General features: G+C 38.3%; 1 protein-coding gene and 1 pseudogene across 1 annotated transcript; both read left to right on the forward strand.

Annotated features, from left to right (window-relative positions):
• Positions 1 to 4,013: 4,013 nt before the first annotated feature.
• Positions 4,014 to 4,979, forward strand: LOC115517192 (olfactory receptor 11H6-like). The gene is given in 6 exon segments (XM_030320314.1): positions 4,014 to 4,479; positions 4,482 to 4,688; positions 4,691 to 4,789; positions 4,792 to 4,829; positions 4,831 to 4,864; positions 4,867 to 4,979. Coding segments are annotated over 6 exon segments (957 nt in total).
• A 4,164-nt stretch (positions 4,980 to 9,143) lies between these two features.
• LOC115517193 lies at positions 9,144 to 10,083 on the forward strand (annotated as a pseudogene).
• Positions 10,084 to 21,553: the final 11,470 nt, after the last annotated feature.

A 21,553-nucleotide genomic window follows, 5' to 3' on the forward strand; every position in this document is an offset into this window, starting at 1 on the left:
CATAAACAGAGAACTAGAGCCTCCCAATGAACGTTCTGGGAAACTATGACTTCTGTTCAGGAGGGACATGTAAATTCTTTGTAATTACTGGCATGAAAAATACATTTCATTTGGTCAGAATACTAAAGGAAGAAGTCTCTGGGGCCACAAATGCTGCTCTCCACCCATGAATGTTTTAGATTGTTAAATGAGGACACTCTTGTGGCTGGAGTTTCCCCTTGCATCTTCCTCTTGGAGCCAGAAACACCATCAGGTATGTAAAGAAAGTCTGCCTACATCAATGCTTCACTGCTCCTAGATACCCACGGCTGTCAGATACTAAGAATGTGCTGATTCGTCTACAAGTCCATTCATTCTTTGTTCCTTTGTTCTTTGTAAGAACGGTGTTAGGCCCTGCAGTTCTCTTCTCCCAACACATGGGGTAATAGATTCACATGAAGGATTCACTGGTATCGCAGAGTTCCACTATGCAACTCACTTAGGAAAAATGGGGCTCAGATGTCTTGGATATTTGCGGGGGGGGGGGGGGGGGGGCCAGGAATTAAATCTTCTTCAGTTACAATGTAGCCTGAGTCTTCTACCACTTTGTTTCTAATATTGGTCAGTAAATTTGGTTGACAAATATCCTTTGGCAAGGGCAACTAAATAGGATGTTATTTTTCAGAGTTGTTGGCAAGGGACAATTGGAAAGTGGAAACTGAGAACTAATAGACAGACTCTCTTGTCCTTTAGATTTACCAAATTTATCAAATTACCAAATTTATGGATTAATCGTAAAAATATAAATATTTAAAGGAAAAGAACCCCTGCACTTATAATTTTAAAATGCTTCTTCTAGGGGCGCCTGGGTGGCGCAGTCGGTAAGCGTCCGACTCAGCCAGGTCCGATCTCGCGTCTGTGAGTTCGAGCCCCGCGTCAGGTCGTGGCTGATGGCTCAGAGCCTGGAGCTGTTTCCGATTCTGTGTCTCCTTCTCTCTCTGCCCCTCCCCCGGTCATGCTCTGTCTCTCTCTGTCCCAAAAATGAATAAACGTTGAAAAAAAAAATTAAAAAAAATAAAATGCTCTTCTTTGGGCAAGCAGCTTAAATTTCAAGCAAGTAGCTGGTTTATGGAGGAGGAGCTGGCTTCCTTATCAGTTCTATAGAATGGATTGTCCATGTTCTTTGTTGTTCCTCTTCTAACTGTTCATTTGTTGCATCACTTGAGGTGAACAGAAAGCTGAAGGAAGTGGATTTAAATTCACACCTTTGAGCTACTAACAGATGTTGTTGTGAAGGTAAAGGAAGCAAAATGGATGGATGCAGTGAGTTTCAAATTATTTGTGAAATTCATTTATCCCTCATTTTCTGATCCTGTATTCCACAGATAACTAAAGTTTCAATGTGGCACAAATTTTAAAAGGTCCTGGACATCCTGAAGTCAGATGACCAGGAAGGAGTTAAGACTTATGAGTTTGGGTTCCAACTCAAAATCATGAACTGGAATTCTATTTCTTTTCTTGTGCCAAGAACTACCTGGCCTATGAATAGAGTAAGTCAATTCACGTCTCATATCTCTATTTTCTTGTGAAGCAAAAAGTATCTCATTTATGTCAAATAAAGTCAGCAATCATGCTACTACCCTCACTACATAGATTTATATAAGTTATTATGAACTGGAATAAATATTTTTTTCAGGCCCACGGCACATAATTAGATATGTGCTATGAAACACACAGTTCAAGACACTACAGAGGTAGGTGGCAGTCTTGATTGCTTTTATAAGTCATAAGTTCCAAAAGGGGAGGAATTTTATTCATCATGTTTACTATTGTACCCCAGAACTTAGTACGCTGCTAGGAATATAATCAATAGTGAATAAATGTTTGTTAAATGCCCAAATGAATAAGTAAATGGGTAATATGCTACAATTTAAATTTGACATTCAACTTTTTTTTTATAAGCCCAGTAACTACTTTCTGACCAAAATGACAGCAAGTGGTCTGAAAAACATAGGTATGGTTATGGAAAATATATGAGAAATTACAAATCTCCTGGAAATGTTTATACATATGGTCATAATTATAGTCCATTGAACTAACTTGCTTGGAAAAATTTAAATTTGCATAAAAATAATATTTATTATGCAGTTTTTTTCATCATTCTAAACATTGTTAATCAATACAAATATCCAAAGTTACCTTGGCAGTAAAACATTTACCATCTGAGTTTGCTCCAGGTTTGATGAAATACTGAGAAGCAAGCTTCATGCTCTCGGAAGATTATATAAATGGCATAAGGATGCAATTTTGTGAGTATCATAATAGTGACATTAATAAATAATGTGGTTGGGTGCCTGGTGGCTCTGTCAGGTAAGCGTCCAAATCTTGATTTCAGCTCAGGTCATGATCTCTGGGTTTGTGAGTCTGAGCCCTGCATCAGGCTCTGCACTGATAGTGCTTGGGATTCTCTCCCTCTCTCTCTCTCTCCCTCTCTCTCTCTCCTCCCTCTCTCTCTCTCTCCCCCCCTCAAAATAAATAAACTTAAATAAGCAAATAAATAAATTGATCAATTATCCTATGTTGGTTGTCAATATATTACTAAATTTAAAATACTGGTGGTGGTTACCCAGCCAAATATCTTGAACTTTAACAAGAAAACTTTAGGACATAGAAATAAGCCTGAACATATGAAAAAAAAAAAAAGAAAGAAAGAAAGAAAGAAGCCTGGACAAATAGTTTAGAAAGGTTGCTACCAATATCCAAGTTTATAGTATATCTCAACTCCTAATTCATCCAATGTGAGGAAGATTTTTCTGGTCTTGACATATCCTACGGTAACCTTTCTATTTCTATTCATTATTTATTTAATTTAGGTAAAAGCAAGATGATGAATGGAAAGTTATGGTGCTTAGGGTTTAATTCATAGCAAAAAATGAAGAAACATGGTGTTATATACTAGAAAATTTGGCATACCCAGCTGTAAGTTATCTCAAGAGCCTAGCCTGATGTAGAATAGTGCAGCTTAAGGAAAACAAGCCAGGATAAATGTTGGCATCCAAAAGAAAGTAATGTATAAGGGACATAACAGCTTCCATTTGTTATATAAGCCTCCAACCATCACCATAATGGAAGAAGAATGAGACTTACTTTGTTTTTTGTTTTTTTTTAAATTTTTTTCATATATGAAATTTATTGTCAAATTGGTTTCCATACAACACCCAGTGCTCATCCCAAAAGGTGCCCTCCTCAATACCCATCACCCACCCTCCCCTCCCTCCACCCCCCATCAACCCTCAGTTTGTTCTCAGTTTTTAAGAGGGAAGGACACTTACTTTATATAGCTTTGGCAGAGTCCCAGGATCAATGCACAGAAGTAATAAAGGAGACATATTTTGTTCAACACAAAGTACTTGAGAGAGCCAGAGATCCTCAAGAGGAAATGACTAAATTGTTCTACAAATCCAGATGCCCCCTAGCAGAATGTGACCTAGAGAGGGCTACTCAGATGATTTTCACACCATTTTACAGAATTCCTGAGGTTTCTAGATCACCTCCCTCAGAGCAGCAAAAGCAAAGGGTCTCAACACTCTCACCACACAGTTCCACTTATCTGCTTTTTATTGGACTTTTGTGTATGAAACTCTAAGAAATTTATTGCTTCAGATTTATATTCAATTTTGTTTCAAAGTAAAGGATGTATCCAAAATCTATACTTACATGTAGAATATCTAAGAGGTAATGATTCTAACATGAACGATAAAATGTTACTGAAACTCAGAGTTATAGGAATATTTGAAAAGAAGTGAGGTTCGTTCCAAACCAATCTTCAAATGGCCAGAGTATCTAGGAGTTACTGGCTTTGCACATTTAAGTAAACCCCTTAAATTTCTCTGAACTTCAGTTTCCTTATCTATAAAAGAGAAGGATGAAGCACACCTCCCTACAGCTCAAAGGGTCATTTGGAAGATCAAATGAGATAATTTATGTAAAAATACTTTGTACATTTACAAGTGAATTGTTAGCAAAACCCACAAATGTTCATTGTTATTCACTCCTTGGTTACTTCTGTTTCTCTAACAGCTTTGGAATCTCAGAACGCAACAATGCATTTTGTGACTGAGTTTGTCCTCCTGGGTTTTTCCTGGTCAAAGGGAGATGCAGAACTTTTCTTCTCATTAATCCTTGTGGTCTATCTCCTCACTCTGCTGGGGAATGGGGTTATTGTCTATGTAGTGAAATGGGACAAGCGGCTTCACACACCCATGTACATCCTCTTGGGAAACTTTGCCTTCCTAGAGATCTGGTACATCTCCTCCACTGTCCCAAACATGCTGGTCACCATCCTCTCTGAGACCAAGACCATCTCCTTCACTGGATGCTTCCTCCAATTTTACTTCTTTTTCTCACTGGGTACAACAGAGTGTTTCTTCTTATCAGTTATGGCTTATGACCGGTACCTTGCCATCTGTCGCCCACTACATTACCCTTCCATCATGACTGGAAGCTCTGTGTGATCCTGGTCTGCGTTTGCTGGGTGAGTGGATTTCTCTGCTATCCAATCCCCATTGTCCTCATCTCCCAACTTCCCTTCTGTGGACCTAACATCATTGACCATTTCGTGTGTGACCCAGGCCCATTGTTCGCACTGGCCTGCATCCCTGCTCCTTCCACTGAACTTATCTGCTATACCTTCAACTCAGTGATTATCTTTGGCCCTTCCTTTCTATCTTGGGATCTTACACTCTGGTACTCAGAGCTGTGCTTCGTATTCCCTCTGGTGCTGGTCAAACTAAAGCTTTCTCCACATGTGGTCACACCTAATGGTGGTGTCTCTATTCTATGGAACCCTGTATGGTGATGTATGTGAGCCCAACATCAGGAAATCCGCAGGAATGCAGAAGATCGTCACTTTGGTATACTCAGCAGGGACTCCACTCTTAAACCCCCTTATCTATAGTCTTCGAAATAAAGACATGAAAGATGCCCTAAAGAAACTCTAGGATTAAGAAGTAACCCAAACTGAGACATGTTTGAGAGAGAAGCAGAATTTATCACTTCTAACCTTAATTATTTATAAAAACAATAGAGAATGGCTTCAGAAAGTCGTGTTCCAGCTCACACTTAAGTAGAGGGAGATACTATTTTTCACGGTAACTTAGCAGTTCAAGTTCAGCTCATCAATGAAAAAATGTTCAATAAAACATTTTAAGTTATCTCACTGGATAATTATATTGTGTTATTATATATATCTTATTCCCTGTGATGTATCCTCATTGGTTTAATCTTAGCTGGTGGGAAAGAATCAAATATGTGTCCTGGAGCCTTTCAATAGAGGGTGCAATCTTCTAAATTCAGAAAATCTCTTAAAGACAATGGACCAAGGGGCCACCACTAACAACAACAACAACGACAACAACAACAACAAAAAGCCCACCAGTAACAGACATTTTCCATTGTTTAAAGCTGTCTTTCACACCAAAACAGAATATGTTTCATACTTCTTTCACTCGAGATAAAGGTACAAACTCTCCTTCCTGCCAAAGCTCTCATCCACTAGACTCCCTCAATCCTTCTTCTTTCTATTGATCCACTGTCGAAGCCCTGCACTTCACAATGATCATTCTACATGTTCTCCCAATGGGCATCCTTTACTCTTAGTGTTTACTCCCCAATCAGTTGTGACAACTCCCACTTGTAATATGGAATAACAATGTCCTAAGCATATTTTACGCCTCTAGAAGGCTATAGTGCAACATCTGAGTCAGGAAAGCATTAAGATAAAATTATACCAAGAACAAATTCCATCTTTGTGCCCAAACCCATGCTGAAAACAGGAAAGCCATTAGCTGAAAGGCCAATGTACTTAAAATGAAAGTACCCCCTTTTAGTGATGGCCATTCGGGAAATAAATTAGGTGTGCCGGAAGATTAGGCCTGCTGGGTACTAGTTGATTAAATACTCTCACACAGTGTTTTCTCAAACCTTTTCACGCCTCAATCCAAAACAAAGAATGTTTGCAACAGTGGTCAGAAAACATGGGGCATTTTGGGGTCAATATTTCTTTGAAACTCAAAAGGTTTTATCTAAAAAAATGATCACAAATTATACTTTCTGTTCCACAGTACATACGTATTTTGTGTAAAAAGAATTATCTTCTCTGAGTAAAACCTTCCCTTCAGGAAGATATTTAATTAGGAGCTCTGTGTATCCCATGGCATACAATCACATACCCTGTTTGAGAAATACAAACTTAAGGAGACAATGGGGTCCCCAGAGAGTCAATGTAGCACATTATCTAATAATAACTATGGGCCAACCTACAGAAATATTAATGAAACCCCCAGGCAAGAAGGAAGAAGGTCCCCTAGAGAAAGTTACAAGATCACATGAAGAGATACCTGGAATTCTCAACAATGGCCAAAATGGCACATACACTAAGACAGCACATAGTTTCAGCACACTCTGTAGGAAACAGACCACTAGAATCTCACAGTGCAAAGGAAGTGAAATAAGTCATGCATGAAGCTCTCACAGAGGGCTTCCACATTAAAGGCCAGTGAAGGAGAGAATCTTCGTGGCCTCCCTATGAACTCTCCCCAAGATGACCTAGGAAAGCTTCACAGTATATAGGAATCATCATCTCTGATGGGCATTGCTGCTATTATACACCACAGGTGGGCCTATTCACCTATATATTTGTTCATTCAATATGCTCAAGAGCTTGAGTATCAAGGAATATTGGTTACTCACAGCTCAAAAACAAAAACAAACTCTCAGAGTGTTTAGATCACCCTGGAACTTATACTCCCCCAATAAGTACACTGAATTGTGTCAAAGTAATCCACAGATCTTCCCCATCTCAGGAAGTGTCTGGAGCACCAGGAATGGTATGACTTTCACAGGTATTTGAACAAAACAGTGTGGAACTAGCTCCATCCACTGGGACTGAAACCAAGAGAAAAACAGGGATTTGTTTTGTTTTGTTTTGTTTTGGTCTCCTCTCTCAGTTCTCTCCTCTTTGTTCATTCCATTACTTATGTCCACCATCAGGAGAGGTGCATTAAAAAAAAATTTTAAGGGTAAAATCATATCAGTGTGTATAACAACTAAGATTCACATAGGGTTTAATGGTGAATATATTAGGAAATGCTTCTTATAATTATGTTGGAAACCATTTGTGAAATTCATTTACCATGCTTTCCCTAGAGCTAATAGTTTTTCTGTGAAGTCTTTTTTTAATGTAAAAAAAGAGTAGCCTCTAGCTCAAACACATGCATTTTTATTTTGAGTCAAAGTCTGTGAATCTGATTCAAGTCATTGTTGCTGTTTTCCCAGGGGTAAGTGGCTGCTCTCTGCATTGCTCCTTTCTGTCTTGTCGAGAAGAGAGAGCTCTTGTTTGGAAAGCACAAAGTTCCCACAGTGGGAAACCATTTTTTATACCAAATTATCTTACCAAAATCATCCATTCTATGGAACCCTTAACAAAAATTATGATCAATGCAGGTAAGTTTAGTTCTTCATAATCATCTTAATTTAAAAAATTAAAAAGAATTTATCTCCATCTTTCGATGTCCTTCTCTTCTTGGTTTCTGTCCACAATACTACAACCTGCTTTGACTTAACCAGTCCAATAGGAAGGTTGTGTTTGCTTCTAGATGAATAGGTTCATAGTTCACTTTATGCATTATTCATTTAGTGAACTTGCAACAGCTGTTTCATTGTAAATATATTTATATCACTTAACATAATCTCACTGAATAGAAGGATTTTTCCCATTTGATTATGCTCAATGAGTACTATAAATATTTTATACACACCACTTCTATCAAAATTATTTTTAAGCAGAATTTTCCTCTTATCAAAAGAAGTATCTTGTTAAAAAAATTCTGGAGATTTTAATATGTTAAAGCTATCATTGTGTTCTTTTCTCTGATTATTTGATTCTTAAAAAGGTATCTTTGGTGATGGTGTTATAAGAGAATAAGGTCAAATTTTGGAATATGGGAAATATTATTTTTGATACATCTTTGATTCTTTTCTATTATTTGAAATTGAGAGTATTTTTTAAATAGACTAAATCTAGGGGCGCCTGGGTGGCGCAGTCGGTTAAGCGTCCGACTTCAGCCAGGTCACGATCTCGCGGTCCGGGAGTTCGAGCCCCGCGTCAGGCTCTGGGCTGATGGCTCAGAGCCTGGAGCCTGTTTCCGATTCTGTGTCTCCCTCTCTCTGCCCCTCCCCCGTTCATGCTCTGTCTCTCTCTGTCCCAAAAATAAATAAACGTTGAAAAAAAAAATAATAAATAGACTAAATCTATTTAAAATCTTCCAAATAATAACTTTAGGAAGATTATAGCAGCAGTGAGAAGAGCTTTACAAGAAAATCTCCTGGTGATTTAATTTTCTTCTCCAATACATTGTATCTGTTATATTCATCTTTAATAACAGATTTAAATGCATATGAAGCATAACTTATCACATGAAATTAATCATTATGGAGTGAATTATAGTGACTTTTTATTGACAAAACAAAGGAATAAATACCAAATTGTAAATGAGCTTTAATGCAATGTAAACATCTTTAAATAGGAAGTAGCTGTAAGAATTTGTTATCTGAACATCTTTGTTGATTTTCTCCCACTATCATGAAAAAAATGATAGAAAGTAAATCTCCTAATGGAAATGGCTCAAGAAAAAGGTAGGGGAGACAGAGAGGGTGAGAATCTGTAATAATGTCAAAGCTCAACCATTCAAATCTATACAATGTGCCAGATACAAACGTATTTTTACATGATAGCATATGTGTCCTCACATTTTGAAATGAATAGCACTAACTGCTATATATGAACAGTTTTCACTGGAAAAAAAAAATTAAACATAAGACAAACCATTTTTGCCTCTAACACAAGATTTCTTTATATCTAAAAAGATTAAATTTAAACTGATTTTTGCCCACTGATAAAGAAAGTTCAAGTAGCTTAGAATTGTACATTTACAAAAAATCAGGGCCAAAGAGCTCACTCAGAATAGAGTAGGACTTATTCAAAACTTGTTTTAGAATATTCAGTACATTTTCCTGCATCAAACTGCCTATCCTAAGAAAAGTTTCAAATGTCTCAGCAGAAAAGTGACTGTCATTATCTGTCTTCTCTCCACAGTCTGGGGGCCATGAATAAGTCAGGGATATCTACTGTGCACAGTTTGTCTTGTTGGGTTTTCCTGGTCCCTGGAAAATACAGATCATCCTTTTCTCAATGGTTTTGTTGGTCTACATCTTGACTCTGACTGGGAATATGGCCATTATTTGTGCAGTGAGATGGGACCATCGACTCCATACACCTATGTATGTGCTCCTGGCCAACTTCTCCTTTCTAGAGATCTGGTATGTGACCTGCACAGTCCCCACATGCTGGTCAATTTTCTTTCCAAAACTAAGACCATATCATTCTCTGGCTGCTTCACTCAATTCTACTTCTTCTTTCCCTGGGCACAACTGAGTGCTTCTTCCTCTGTGTCATGGCCTATGATCGGTACCTGGCCATCTGCCGTCACTGCACTATCCCTCCATTATGACCGGGAAGCTCTGTGTCATTCTGGTGTGTCTTTGTTGGCTCATTGGTTTCCTTGGACATGCAATTACTATTTTCTTCATTCTCAACTACCCTTTTGCGGTCCCCAACATATTGATCACTTCCTGTGTGATGTGGACCCACTGATGGCATTGTCCTGTGCCCCCACACCAATCATAGAGTATGTATTCCACTTTGTGAGCTCTCTTATCATCATTCTCACCATTTTGTACATTATTGGGTCCTATGCCTTAGTGCTCAGAGCTGTGCTTCAGGTTCCTTCTTCAGCTGGGCGGCAAAAGGCCTTCTCTACCTGTGGATCCCACTTAGCTGTGGTGTCTCTATTCTATGGAACCATATGGTGATGTATGTGAGTCCTACATCTGGCAACTCAGTTGCTATGTATAAGATCATCACACTGATATACTCTGTAGTGACACCAGTCTTAAAACCCCCTCATCTATAGCTTACGCAACAGGGAAATGAAATTTGCCCTCCGTCAGGTCATTTGTGGAATAAGAATCATCCAACCCTCATGAAAAGGTTTTGTGAGAAACAATGACTCTTTTTCTGAAAGTGGAACAGTAACTCTTTTTCTTCCAATCCAAACTGATTTGACTTTATTCATAACCATAATGGGTCCTATGGTACAAAACAAAATTCATGTATTTAGTCATATTTGGATGTGCTTTTAGTTTCATGAATCTGTTTTCCATGAAAGAGATTGCCACCCAACACAGAGAAAAAAATAACTCTTAAAAATCTCAATATTACCTCCAGGAAGGTTTTGATTTTTTCAGTATACAATCCTGTCCACACAACTTGGTTAAGAGATATGAATCAAATTGGTTATTGCTTACAAGGCTGTATAGATGTTTCATTTTTAAAAAAATGTTTTTAGTGTTTATTTATTTATTTTGAGAGAGAGAACTTGCAAGGAGAGGAGGGACAGAGAGAGAAGGAGAGAAGAGAAACCCAAGGCAGTCTCCATGCTCAGTGCAAAACTGAACATGGGCTTGATTCCATGATCATGAGATCATGACCTGAGCTGAAATCAAGAGTCAATGCTCAACCAACTGAGCCACCCAGGCATATAACACATAAAATGCCTTTTGCCATTTCAACTTGGACCAATCTTGAAGGGTTTTCACCCCAAAGCACAACTTGGAGGATAAGCCATCCCAAATGTGAGTCTATATGGAGTGGGTCACCAGAATCCAGGGATGAAAGAAGTCATAAGTAGCCAATCAATGAAGCACTACATACATCAGGTAACTACAGTTTAGGGAGCTCTGCCCCCACCAAAAAAGGAAATACTCCATGAGAGAAAAATCAACATACAAACTTCTGCCAAACATAGGGCAACAATACCACTCAAGGAAAAGCTTTTCACCTTTATTTTCTCCACCTGAAACCTAGAGTAACCAGAGGCAGTGTAGTCATGTGGGAGAAAAGGAATAAAAGGGCAGAGGAAAAGTAGTACATCAAGTCTGAGTCAGACACAGTCTTGAGAAATAAGTTTTAATTTGGATAAAAGATTAAAATTTTGCTTTTAAACTATACTACAATTTCCAATATCTGGACAAGAGAACCCTGTATTAATACTAAAAGTAACCAGAAAGCTATCACAGTGGCCCAAGATATTATCCACAGATGGAAACAAATAGAACATCAGAAAGTGTGTGAAGTAGAAATGGTGAGAAAAAATAAAGTTTCTTTGTGTTTGTATCCCACTAAGTCCAAAACAATCATTAAATAATTAAAGTGCAATGTTTTTAAAATGCTGTAGCCTAAAGAAGGAGAAGAACCTTCACCTGAAGACCAAAAGGTATGTTTTTGAAAGATATGCTTGGGCAAACTGGACAGCACTATACTTCAAGATGAGTACAGACTTAAAAAAGGTGGGGAACAGAATCAGAAAATCTACTTGGGAAGCTACTAATGACAGATTTGAACAATCCACTTACAGTTTTGGACTTAATTCAGCACTAATATTTTAGAGATTCAGCTGCATTCATTAGCAGAAGGCGAGAATAGATAATATTGTATAAAATAGCTCACACGTATCCTACTTACTGCATTTATAGATTTGAATATGTAGCTATACCTATTAAACACCTATTCTTTTGTTAAGATTCAAATGGAGATGTCACTTCCACCGGAAAGTCTTCCCACATTCCCAGGGTATTGCACTATGTGTTGTCTTCATAAGGCATAAAAAAAAACACATCAGGTAATTTTTCATCATTGTACTTACACACCTTTGAGGTGAGTCTATTATTATGTCTCTTCCTCTAGAGTATAAGCCCTTTTATGCACAAGGACAGTATCTTATCGTTTCTTCCCCAGCATGTAGCATGATACTGACTGAATTATAGTAAGCATGTAAAGAAAGGAGGAGGAGTGGGCCCACATGGTGGCGAAGTAGGGGGAATTCATACTCCCCCCTTCTCTCAAAGAAGTGGTAAAAGCCAAAGGACTTGAACACCAGAGCCTGGGAGGTAAAGAGAATGAATCTGCTAGGAAGAAAATGGGAAAGCTGGAAAAAGATAGGGTGGGTAACTGCTGACTTGGGGGAGATTAAAAAAAGGCCACGTGGGCATGGAGGGGAGGGACCCCCTTCTGCAGAGAGACAAAGGAAAGAGAAAGAGCGGCTAGGGAAGTGCAGGACCATATCTGGACAGGAGAAAGGCTTGGACTGAGACTGAGAGGGATCCGATCTCTAACTGCGGGGCTTACTTCAGACTGGAGCTGGCTCCCTGTTCATACACCTGGGGAGGAGGGAACCAGGCCGGGGTGTGGTTGCAGGTCAGGGGCTCTGGTCGGCAGCTGGAGAAAGTGGTTCCCTCCTCGGAGGGCTGTGCAATAGCACAGAACCTGCCTGCGTCGGCCATCCCTGGGCACAGTGGCTGGGCTGAGGGCTGTCTGCAGAAGGATAAGGCTACCGTTTCCCTGGAGTGCTGTGGGAAAAGACAAAGGCTGCCTGTGTCCGCCACCCCCGGGGGGCTCAGTCCACAGTAGGAGAAGGCAATCCTCCTGTAGTGCGGCTGCACAGACAAAGCCAGCCAGGACCACATCTCGCCGCACTGAGAGGCGCTTCCCCAGGGCTAGAGCGCACTGAGCGGGACTTTGAATCCTAGCCCAGCGCAGGTTGAGAGGAGTTGGTGGAGAAAGACCGCCCCATCTGTGCTCGCTGCACAGTGAAGACGTCTCAAACTGAGTCCACCAGGTCGGGCTCCGTGGAGAAGAGACTGGGGGATCACCATCCCCCCCCCACCACCACCACCGCCACCAAGACGGGGCCTCAGGGATCACTCCGGGGACCCAGAATGGAGGTGGATTCAGATTATGCCAAACCATTACCCCTTTGCACTGGGTAATTGTGTATCCACCAGAACGGCACAGACCCTGCGGACAGCTACTACCTACAAGCGCTGCAGCATTGCCAGGTTAATCTAGGTCAATTCTGGATATATAGATACATTCTCCACTCCCCCCCACCCCCCGCCCCATTTCGCCTCCTTATCCCTTCCCTCCCCTCGGCTGGTTACTCTGGTTATTGGTCTGTCTAAACAAACATATTTAATCCATTGTCTTGACACATGTTCTACACCTCCTTCTTCACACTCCTTTCTCTCTCTCTGGAATAATCAAGCCATATAGTTTCTCTGTCTGGGTAACTTTATCTTTGTTTTTCCCCCGCCTCCTTCTTATTTTCCTTTCTCTCTCTCTAGATTAAGCCTTTTAGTCTCTTTGCCTAATCAATGTTTATCCCCCCCCCCCTTCCTGTCATTTCTCTCTTTGTATGTGCTCTTCCATCAGCACTGCCTCCACCCTCTTCTTTACTTGTAGTCGGTGTTTGGGGGGTTTTTTGGTTTTAGTCTTCAGGGTTTTTGTTTACTTGTTGGTTTGTGTTATTTGTGTGTTTGTGTGTCTTTTGTCTCCTGTTTGTCTACCTGTTTTCCTTTACAGGCTACTCCAAGGAACAATCAAAGCATATCGGTGGAGGGTCCAAAATAGTAAGCATGTAAAGAAAGGAAAGTTTTCAGAACTGGATGAGTGAGCTAGTTCCTGAATCAGTCCTCACTGAATTAAATATACTTTGGTCACAAAACCACTAACTGTTTACATTTTTTTAATTTAAGGAAAATTATCACTTTTAAAAACTATATTTGGTATGTTTTATAATAAAAAAATATCATCTTGTCATAAATTTTTGAACAATACATAAGAGGTAAAGTTAAGAGTAAAAGCTGTCACCTTCCCTCCTTACAATTCCACTTCCACAAATAACAAGTTTAATACTGGTCAAAATTTATATATATATATATATATATATATATATATATATAGTAGCATGCAATGCATATATATATACATATAATGCACATATATATATATAATGGTTTTTCTTTTTTTAAACTGATTGTATTATACAGACTATTTCATAGCAGTTATTTATTCTCCTAAAATTGTGTAATTTTCTATACAGGTACAATACAAATAGATATGCTTCATTCTTTTTCACTTTCATATTGTCCTCTTGTGGAAATAAATCATAACTTTTTCATTTTTCCCCAACTGCTAGACAAACATTGTGTTAAAGTATTCTATTCTCACATAGGTTCAATCTATGGAAAATAAAAAATTAAAAGTAAAAAAAAAAAACCTACAGTTCTAGGGAGGATTTTGTTAAAGAAACAAATCTATCACAAATACCATCTAACTAAATAATAAGCCAAACACACACAAAGTCTATATATGTATATGCAACTTTAAAGAATATAAAATTTAGAAATGCCTGTGTTCTTCTTCACCCAAGTAAAAATCATGGCACAGTGTCAGCACTTAGAAGCCTTTTGTGAGCCTATCCTCAACTACATTAGTCTCCCTACACAGCAAGAGGGGGGAGGGATTTTGTATTAATCTTTCCCTTTTCTTGGCTTTACTAACTTACTTATCTGTAAATAAAAACTATGGAGTAGGGAACCCAAATAATATTTCTCCACAGAAATGCTGAAAAACTGATGAACACTGTCAGAATCTACTTAATTGGAATTCTGGAAAAAAGTCAAGAATGTATAGCAACTAAGTTAATGCTTCTTCAAGAAAAAGGCAAATAACACATGGTAGGAGAGCTTTGTGAAATTTTAATTATCTTTGCCACATCTCCTTCTCCTCAGAGAAGTAGCAGTCTTAAAGTTAGCAGTCTATACTCCTGGTGGAAGTTACTGGTTCCTGGTTCCAGAAGAAGCAGAATTGAACTTCTTCTCAGAAGTTGTTTGTCTGTTTTGACATATCTAAGGGCTCCCTGAAAGACTGTAAGAGAGGGCTTGTCTTTATTTCACCTACCTTGGAACTCTCTCAAGACACAGAAACATCTATGTGGAAAGCATTCCTCAAAAACAATAAAAGGCAAATGAACAAGCCATTGCTGCCTAGGGCAAAGGATATCAATTGAGAAAGACAATAAACACACTGAAAATTCTAGGAGGAGAATTTTGGAGAGTTAGTTACTTATTCCTGGAAATCTCCCCAAACAGAAAATATCAATAACAGGAAAGGAATTATACAAAAGAATTAAATAAAAATTCTAGAGCTAAAAAGTACATTAGCAAACATTAAAAATTTCCTAGAGAAGTTCAACAATAGATTAAATATAAATAAAGTAGAAATAAAAATCACTAAACTTGAAAATAGGTCAATTGAGATAAATCAGTCTGAGGAAAGAAAGAAAAAGAAATAGGTAAACCAAACAGAGCCTAAGAGATGTATGGGACACAATCAAATATACCAATATACACATAGTAAAGAGACCAGAAGAAGAGAGAAAGAAAGGAATATAAAGAATATTTTAAGAAATAATGGTCCAACACTGCCCAATACTTAGAGATAGAATTTCATATCCAAGAAGTTCAATGAACTCAAAGAGATTCACACCGAAACACATAATAATCAAACTGTCAATATAAAGTAAGCAAAAGAATCTTGAAAGCAAAAGAGAAGTGACTTTTACCCAAAGCAATCTACATATTCAATGCAATCCCTATCAAAATAATACCAGCATTCTTCACAGTGCTAGAACAAACAATCCTAAAATTTGTATGGAACCAGAAAAGACCCCAATAGCCAAAGCGATCTTGAAAAGAAAACCGAAGCTGGAGGCATCACAATCCTGGACTTCAAGCTGTATTACAAAGCTATAACCATCAAGGACAGTATGGTACTGGCACAAGAACAAATAGATCAATGGAACAGAAGAAAGAACCCAGAAATGGACCCACAAACGTATGGCCAACTAATGTTTGGACAAAGCAGGAAACAATATCCAATGGAATAAAGACAGTCTCTTCAGCAAGTGGTGCTGGGAAAACTGGACAGGGAAAAAATGCAAAAAAAAAAAAATGAACCTGGACCACTTTCTGACACCATACACAAAAATAAACTCAAAATGGATGAAAAGACCTCAATGTAACACAGGAAGCCATCAAAATCCTCAAGGAGAAAGCAGGCAAAAACCTCTTTGATCTTGGCCGCAGCAACTTCTTACTCAACATGTCTCCGGAGGCAAGGGAATCAAAAGCAAAAATGAACTACTGGGACCTCATAAAAATAAACGGCTTCCACACATCGAAGGAAACAATCAGCAAAACTAAAAGGCAACCAACAGAAGGGAGAAGATATTTGCAAACGACATATCAGATAAGGGTTAATATTCAAATCTATCAAGAACTTATCAAACTCAACACCCAAAACACAAATAATCCAGTGAAGAAATAATCAAAAGACATGAATAGACACTTCTTCAAAGAAGACATCCAGATGGCCAACCGGACACATGAAAAAAATGCTCAACATCACTCATCTGGAAAGTACAAATCAAAACCACAATGAGATACCACCTGACACCTGTCAGAGTGGCTAACATGAACAGCTCAGGTAACAACAGATGTTGGAGAGGATGTGGAGAAAGAGGATCTCTTTTGCACTGCTGGTAGGAATGCAAGCTGGTGCAGCCACTCTGGAAAACAGTATAGAGGTTCCTCAAAAAGTTAAAAAGAGAACTACCCTACGATTCAGCAATTGCACTATTAGGTATTTATCCAAGGGACACAGGTATGTTGTTTTGAAGGGGCACATGCACCCCAATGTTTATAGCAGCACTATCAACAATAGCCAAAGTATGGAAAGAGTCCAAATGTCCATCGATGGATGAATGGATAAAGAAAATGTATATATATATATATATATATATATATATATATACACACACACACACCACATTTTCATATGTGTATACACACATACACACAATGGAGTATATATATATATATACACACACAATGGAGTATATATAATATATATTATATAATAATGGAGTATTACTCGGCAATCAAAAAGAATGAAATCTTGTCATTTGCAACTACGTGGATGGAACTAGAGGGTATTATGCTAAGCAAAATAAGCCAGAGAAAGACAAATATCATATGACTTCACTCATATGAGGACTTTAAGACACAGAACAGATGAACACAAGGGAAGGGAAGCAAAAATAATATAAAAACAAGGAGGGGGACAAAACATAAGAGACTCTTAAATATGGAGAACAAACAGTGTTACTGGAGGGGTTGGGGAGGGGGGGGTGGGCTAAATGGGTAGGGGCATTAAGGAATCTACACCTGAAATCACTGTTGCACTATATGCTAACTAACTTGGATATAAATTTTAAAAAATAATAAAATAATAAAAATTAAAAAAAGAGACGTGACTTGTTATGAACAAATGATACTAAATAAGATTTATAGCCAATTTCTCATCAGAAACCAGGAAGGCTGGAAGGCAGTAGGATGACATATTTAGAGTGTTAAAAGAAAAAAACATAACCAAGATTTCTGGCAAAACTGTCCCACAAAAAAATGCTGAAGGAGTCCTTCAGGTTGAAATGAGAGGACAAGAGACAGTAACTTAAAGCCGTATGGATATAAAAACCACTTGTGATGAGCACTGGGTGTTATACATAAGTGATGAATCATTAAATTCTACTCCTGAAACTAATATTACACTATATGTTAACTAAGTAGGATTTAAAATCATATGATTTCATTCATATGTGGAATTTTTTTTTTTTTTGGGGGGGACAGAGAGAGACAGAGCATGAACGGGGGAGGGGCAGAGAGAGAGGGAGACACAGAATCGGAAACAGGCTCCAGGCTCCGAGCCATCAGCCCAGAGCCTGACGCGGGGCTCGAACTCACGGACCGCGAGATCGTGACCTGGCTGAAGTCGGACGCTTAACCGACTGCGCCACCCAGGCGCCCCCATATGTGGAATTTAAGAAATAAAACAGATGAACATAGGGGAAGGGAAGCAAAAATAAGATAAAAACTGAGAGGGAGGCAAGCTATAAGAGACTCTTAAACACAGAGAACTGAGGGTTGCTGAGAGGGTGTTGAATGGGGGGATGGGCTAAATGGGCGATGGACATTAAGGAGGGTACTTGTTGGAATGAGCACTGGGTGTTATATGTAAGTGATGAATCAAATTTCACTCCTGAAACCATTATTACACTACATGTTAACTAACTTGGATTTAAATAATTAAAAAAAAAACCTAAGTGGAATTTTTTTTTATTATATGAAATTTATTGACAAATTGGTTTCCATACAACACCAGTGCTCATCCCAAAAGGTGCCCTCCTCAATACCCCTCACCCACCCTCCCCTCCCTCCCACCACCCATCAACCCTCAGTTTGTTTCTCAGTTTTAACAGTCTCTTATGCTTGGCTCTCTCCCACTCTAACCTCTTTTTTTTTTCCTCCCTTCCCCCATGGGTTTCTGTTAAGTTTCTTAGGACTCCACATAAGAGTGAAAACCATATGGTATCTGTCTTTCTCTGTATGGCTTATTTCACTTAGCATCACACTCTCCAGTTCCATCCACGTTGCTACAAAAGAGACAGTGTGTATTTTTGAGAAAGAGAGACAGAGCCCGATGCAGGACTCAAAATCACATACCACGAGATCACGACCTCAGCCAAAGTCAGACGCTAAATGAACTAAGCCACCCAGGCGCCCCAAAGCATTCTGACTCTTGATTTCAACTCAGGTCATGATCTCATTGTTCATGACAGTGTGGAGCCTGCTTGGGATTCTCTCTCTCCCTCTCTCTCTGCCACTCATGCTCATACTCCCTTTCTCTCTCTCTCTCTTCTCTCTATCTCACACACACACACACACACACACACTCCCTCTCTCTCTCAAAATAAATAAACATTTTTTTAAGTACCACAAAGAATAAAATACCTGGAATAAACTTAACTAAAGAGGTGAAAGACCTGCACTCCTAAACTATAAAACAATGATAACAGAAATAAATGATCACACACACAAATGAAAGGCAATACATGCTTATGTATCAGAAGAACCAATATTGTTAAAATGTCCACACTACCCAAAACAATCTACAGATTCAATGCAATCCTTATCAAAATACCAGAAACGCATGGGCACCTGCTGGCTCAATTTCTTGACTGACTCCCGCTTTTGGCTTTCAGGTAATGGGACTGAGCCCCTCATTGAGCCAGGTGTCAGGCTTCACACTGAGTGTGGAGCCTGCTTGGGATTCTCTCTTTCTCTCCCTCTGCCCCTCTCCCCCATTTGCATGCTTTCTCTCTAAAATAAAAATTAAGAAAAAAAACATTTTTCATAGAACTAGAACAAATAATCCTAGAATGTGTAAGGAAACACAAAAGACTCCAAATAGCCAAAGGAAATTTGAAAAGAACAAAGCTGGAGGTATCACAATTCCTGACTTCAATGTATTCTACAAAGCTATAGTAATTAAAATAGTAATGGTACTGGCAGAAAATAGACACATAGATCAATAGAACAGAATAGACAGTCCAGAGATAAAACCATGCTTTTATGGTCAATTAATCCACAACAAATGAAGCAAGAATACACAATGGGAAAAAGACAGTTTCTTCAACAAAGGGTGTTTGCAAATCTAAACAGCTACATGCAGAAGAATGAACTGGACCATTTTCTTACACTACATATAAAAATAAACTTAAAATGGATTAAAGACCTAAATGTGAGAGGTGAAACCATAAAATGCCTAGAAGAAAACATAGCCAGTAATTTCTTTGACATCAGCCTTAGCAACATTTTTCTAAATGTTTCCTCTGGCAAGGGAAACAAAAGCAAAATTAAACTATTGGGACTATGTCAAAATAAAAAATTTTTGGTCACCAGGTGGCTCAGTCAGTTACGGGTCCAACTTTGGCTTGGGTCATAATCTTGTGGTTCATGAGTTCGAGCTCCCTATTGGGCTCTCTGTGGAGGCCCTGCTTGGATCCTCTGTCTCCCTCTCTGCCCCTCCCCCACTCATGCACAAGCACACACACAGGCAGTCTATCTATCTCTGTCTTTCAAAAATAAACATCAAAAAGAGACTGCTTACATAATAAAAATTCTCATTTGAAATCATGATAAAATATAAAAAAATAAGATAAAAAATACTAAAAATATAAAAAATATAAAATCATAAGAAAAAAATAAGACTTTTGCACAGCTAAGGGGTGGCAATGAAAAGTGGTGTGGCCTGTGTGGAGAAGAATATGGAGTTTTCTCAAAAAATTAATAACAGAAATACCATATGATTCAATATTCCACAGTCAGTCCCAAAAAAAAAAATTCCACTGCTGGGCACTTACCCAAAGAAAATGAAACACAACTTCATAAACATATATGCGCACATCTCTGTTTTCTTGCATCATTATTTAAGACAGCCAAGATATGGAAGTAACCCAAATGTCCACTGATAGACGAATGAACAAAGAAGAATTGGTATATACATACATAAAATATTATGCAGCCATAAAAGAAAGAATGAGATCTTGTCATTTGGAAGAACATGGATGGACCTAGAGGTATTATGCTAAGTGAAGTAAGTCAGACAGAGAAAGACAAATACCATATGATTTCACTTATATGTGAATTTAAAAAACAAATGAATACGGGTGCCTGCATGGCTTAGTTAAGCGTCTGACCTCCACTTAGGTCATGGTCTCATGGTCCGTGGGTTTGAGCCCTGCATCAAGCTCTGTGCTGACATCTCAGAGCCTGGAGCCTGCTTTAGATTCTGTGTCTGCCTTTGTCTCTGCCTCTCCCCTGTTTTCCCTCTGTCTCTCTCTCTCTCAAAAATAAAGAAATATTTTTTTAAATTAATAAAAAATAAAACCAAATCAATAAACAAACAAAAGCAAAATCAGACCTATAAATACAGAGAACAAACCCAGCTTTGCCAGGGGGAGGGGATTGAGAGGGATGGGCAAAATGAGAAGTGAAGAGGAGTAGAAGTTTCAGGCTTCCAGTTGTGGAATGAATAAGTCACATGAATAAAAGGTACACTATAGGAAGTATAGTCAGTGTTGTTATAAGTGTTATAGTGTTGTATGGTGACAGTGTGGTATGGTATACACTTGTGAGCACAGCATAACATATAGAGCTGCTGAATCACTATGTTGTACACTTAAAACTAATGTAACATTATGGGTCAACTATGCTCAAATTTATATATATATATATATATATACACACATATATAAATACATATACATATATATATATTGAGTTTTCTAGCCCATAAACAGGTTATATATTTAAATTTATTTACATCTTTGATTTCTCTCAGAAACGCTTTTTAGTTTTCATTGCATAGGTCTTTCACATCTTCTATCAGATTTACTTCTATTAAATATTTTTGTGACTTATAAACGGTGTTTTTTAATACCAACATCTAATTGTTCCTAGCAATTGCATATAGAAATAAAGAGATTTTTGTATATGGATCTTATATCTTGACATCTAAAAAATCTTATTTTTATTTAATACTTCTAGTAGCCTTTTTTGTAGATTTCATTGAATTTTCTACATAATCATTTCATATCTAATGAAAGACAATCTTCTATCTAGATGACTTTTGTTTTTCCTTTGTCTGATAGCACTT

This window comes from Lynx canadensis, chromosome B3 (assembly GCF_007474595.2).
Source record: "Lynx canadensis isolate LIC74 chromosome B3, mLynCan4.pri.v2, whole genome shotgun sequence".
NCBI lineage: Eukaryota > Metazoa > Chordata > Mammalia > Carnivora > Felidae > Lynx > Lynx canadensis.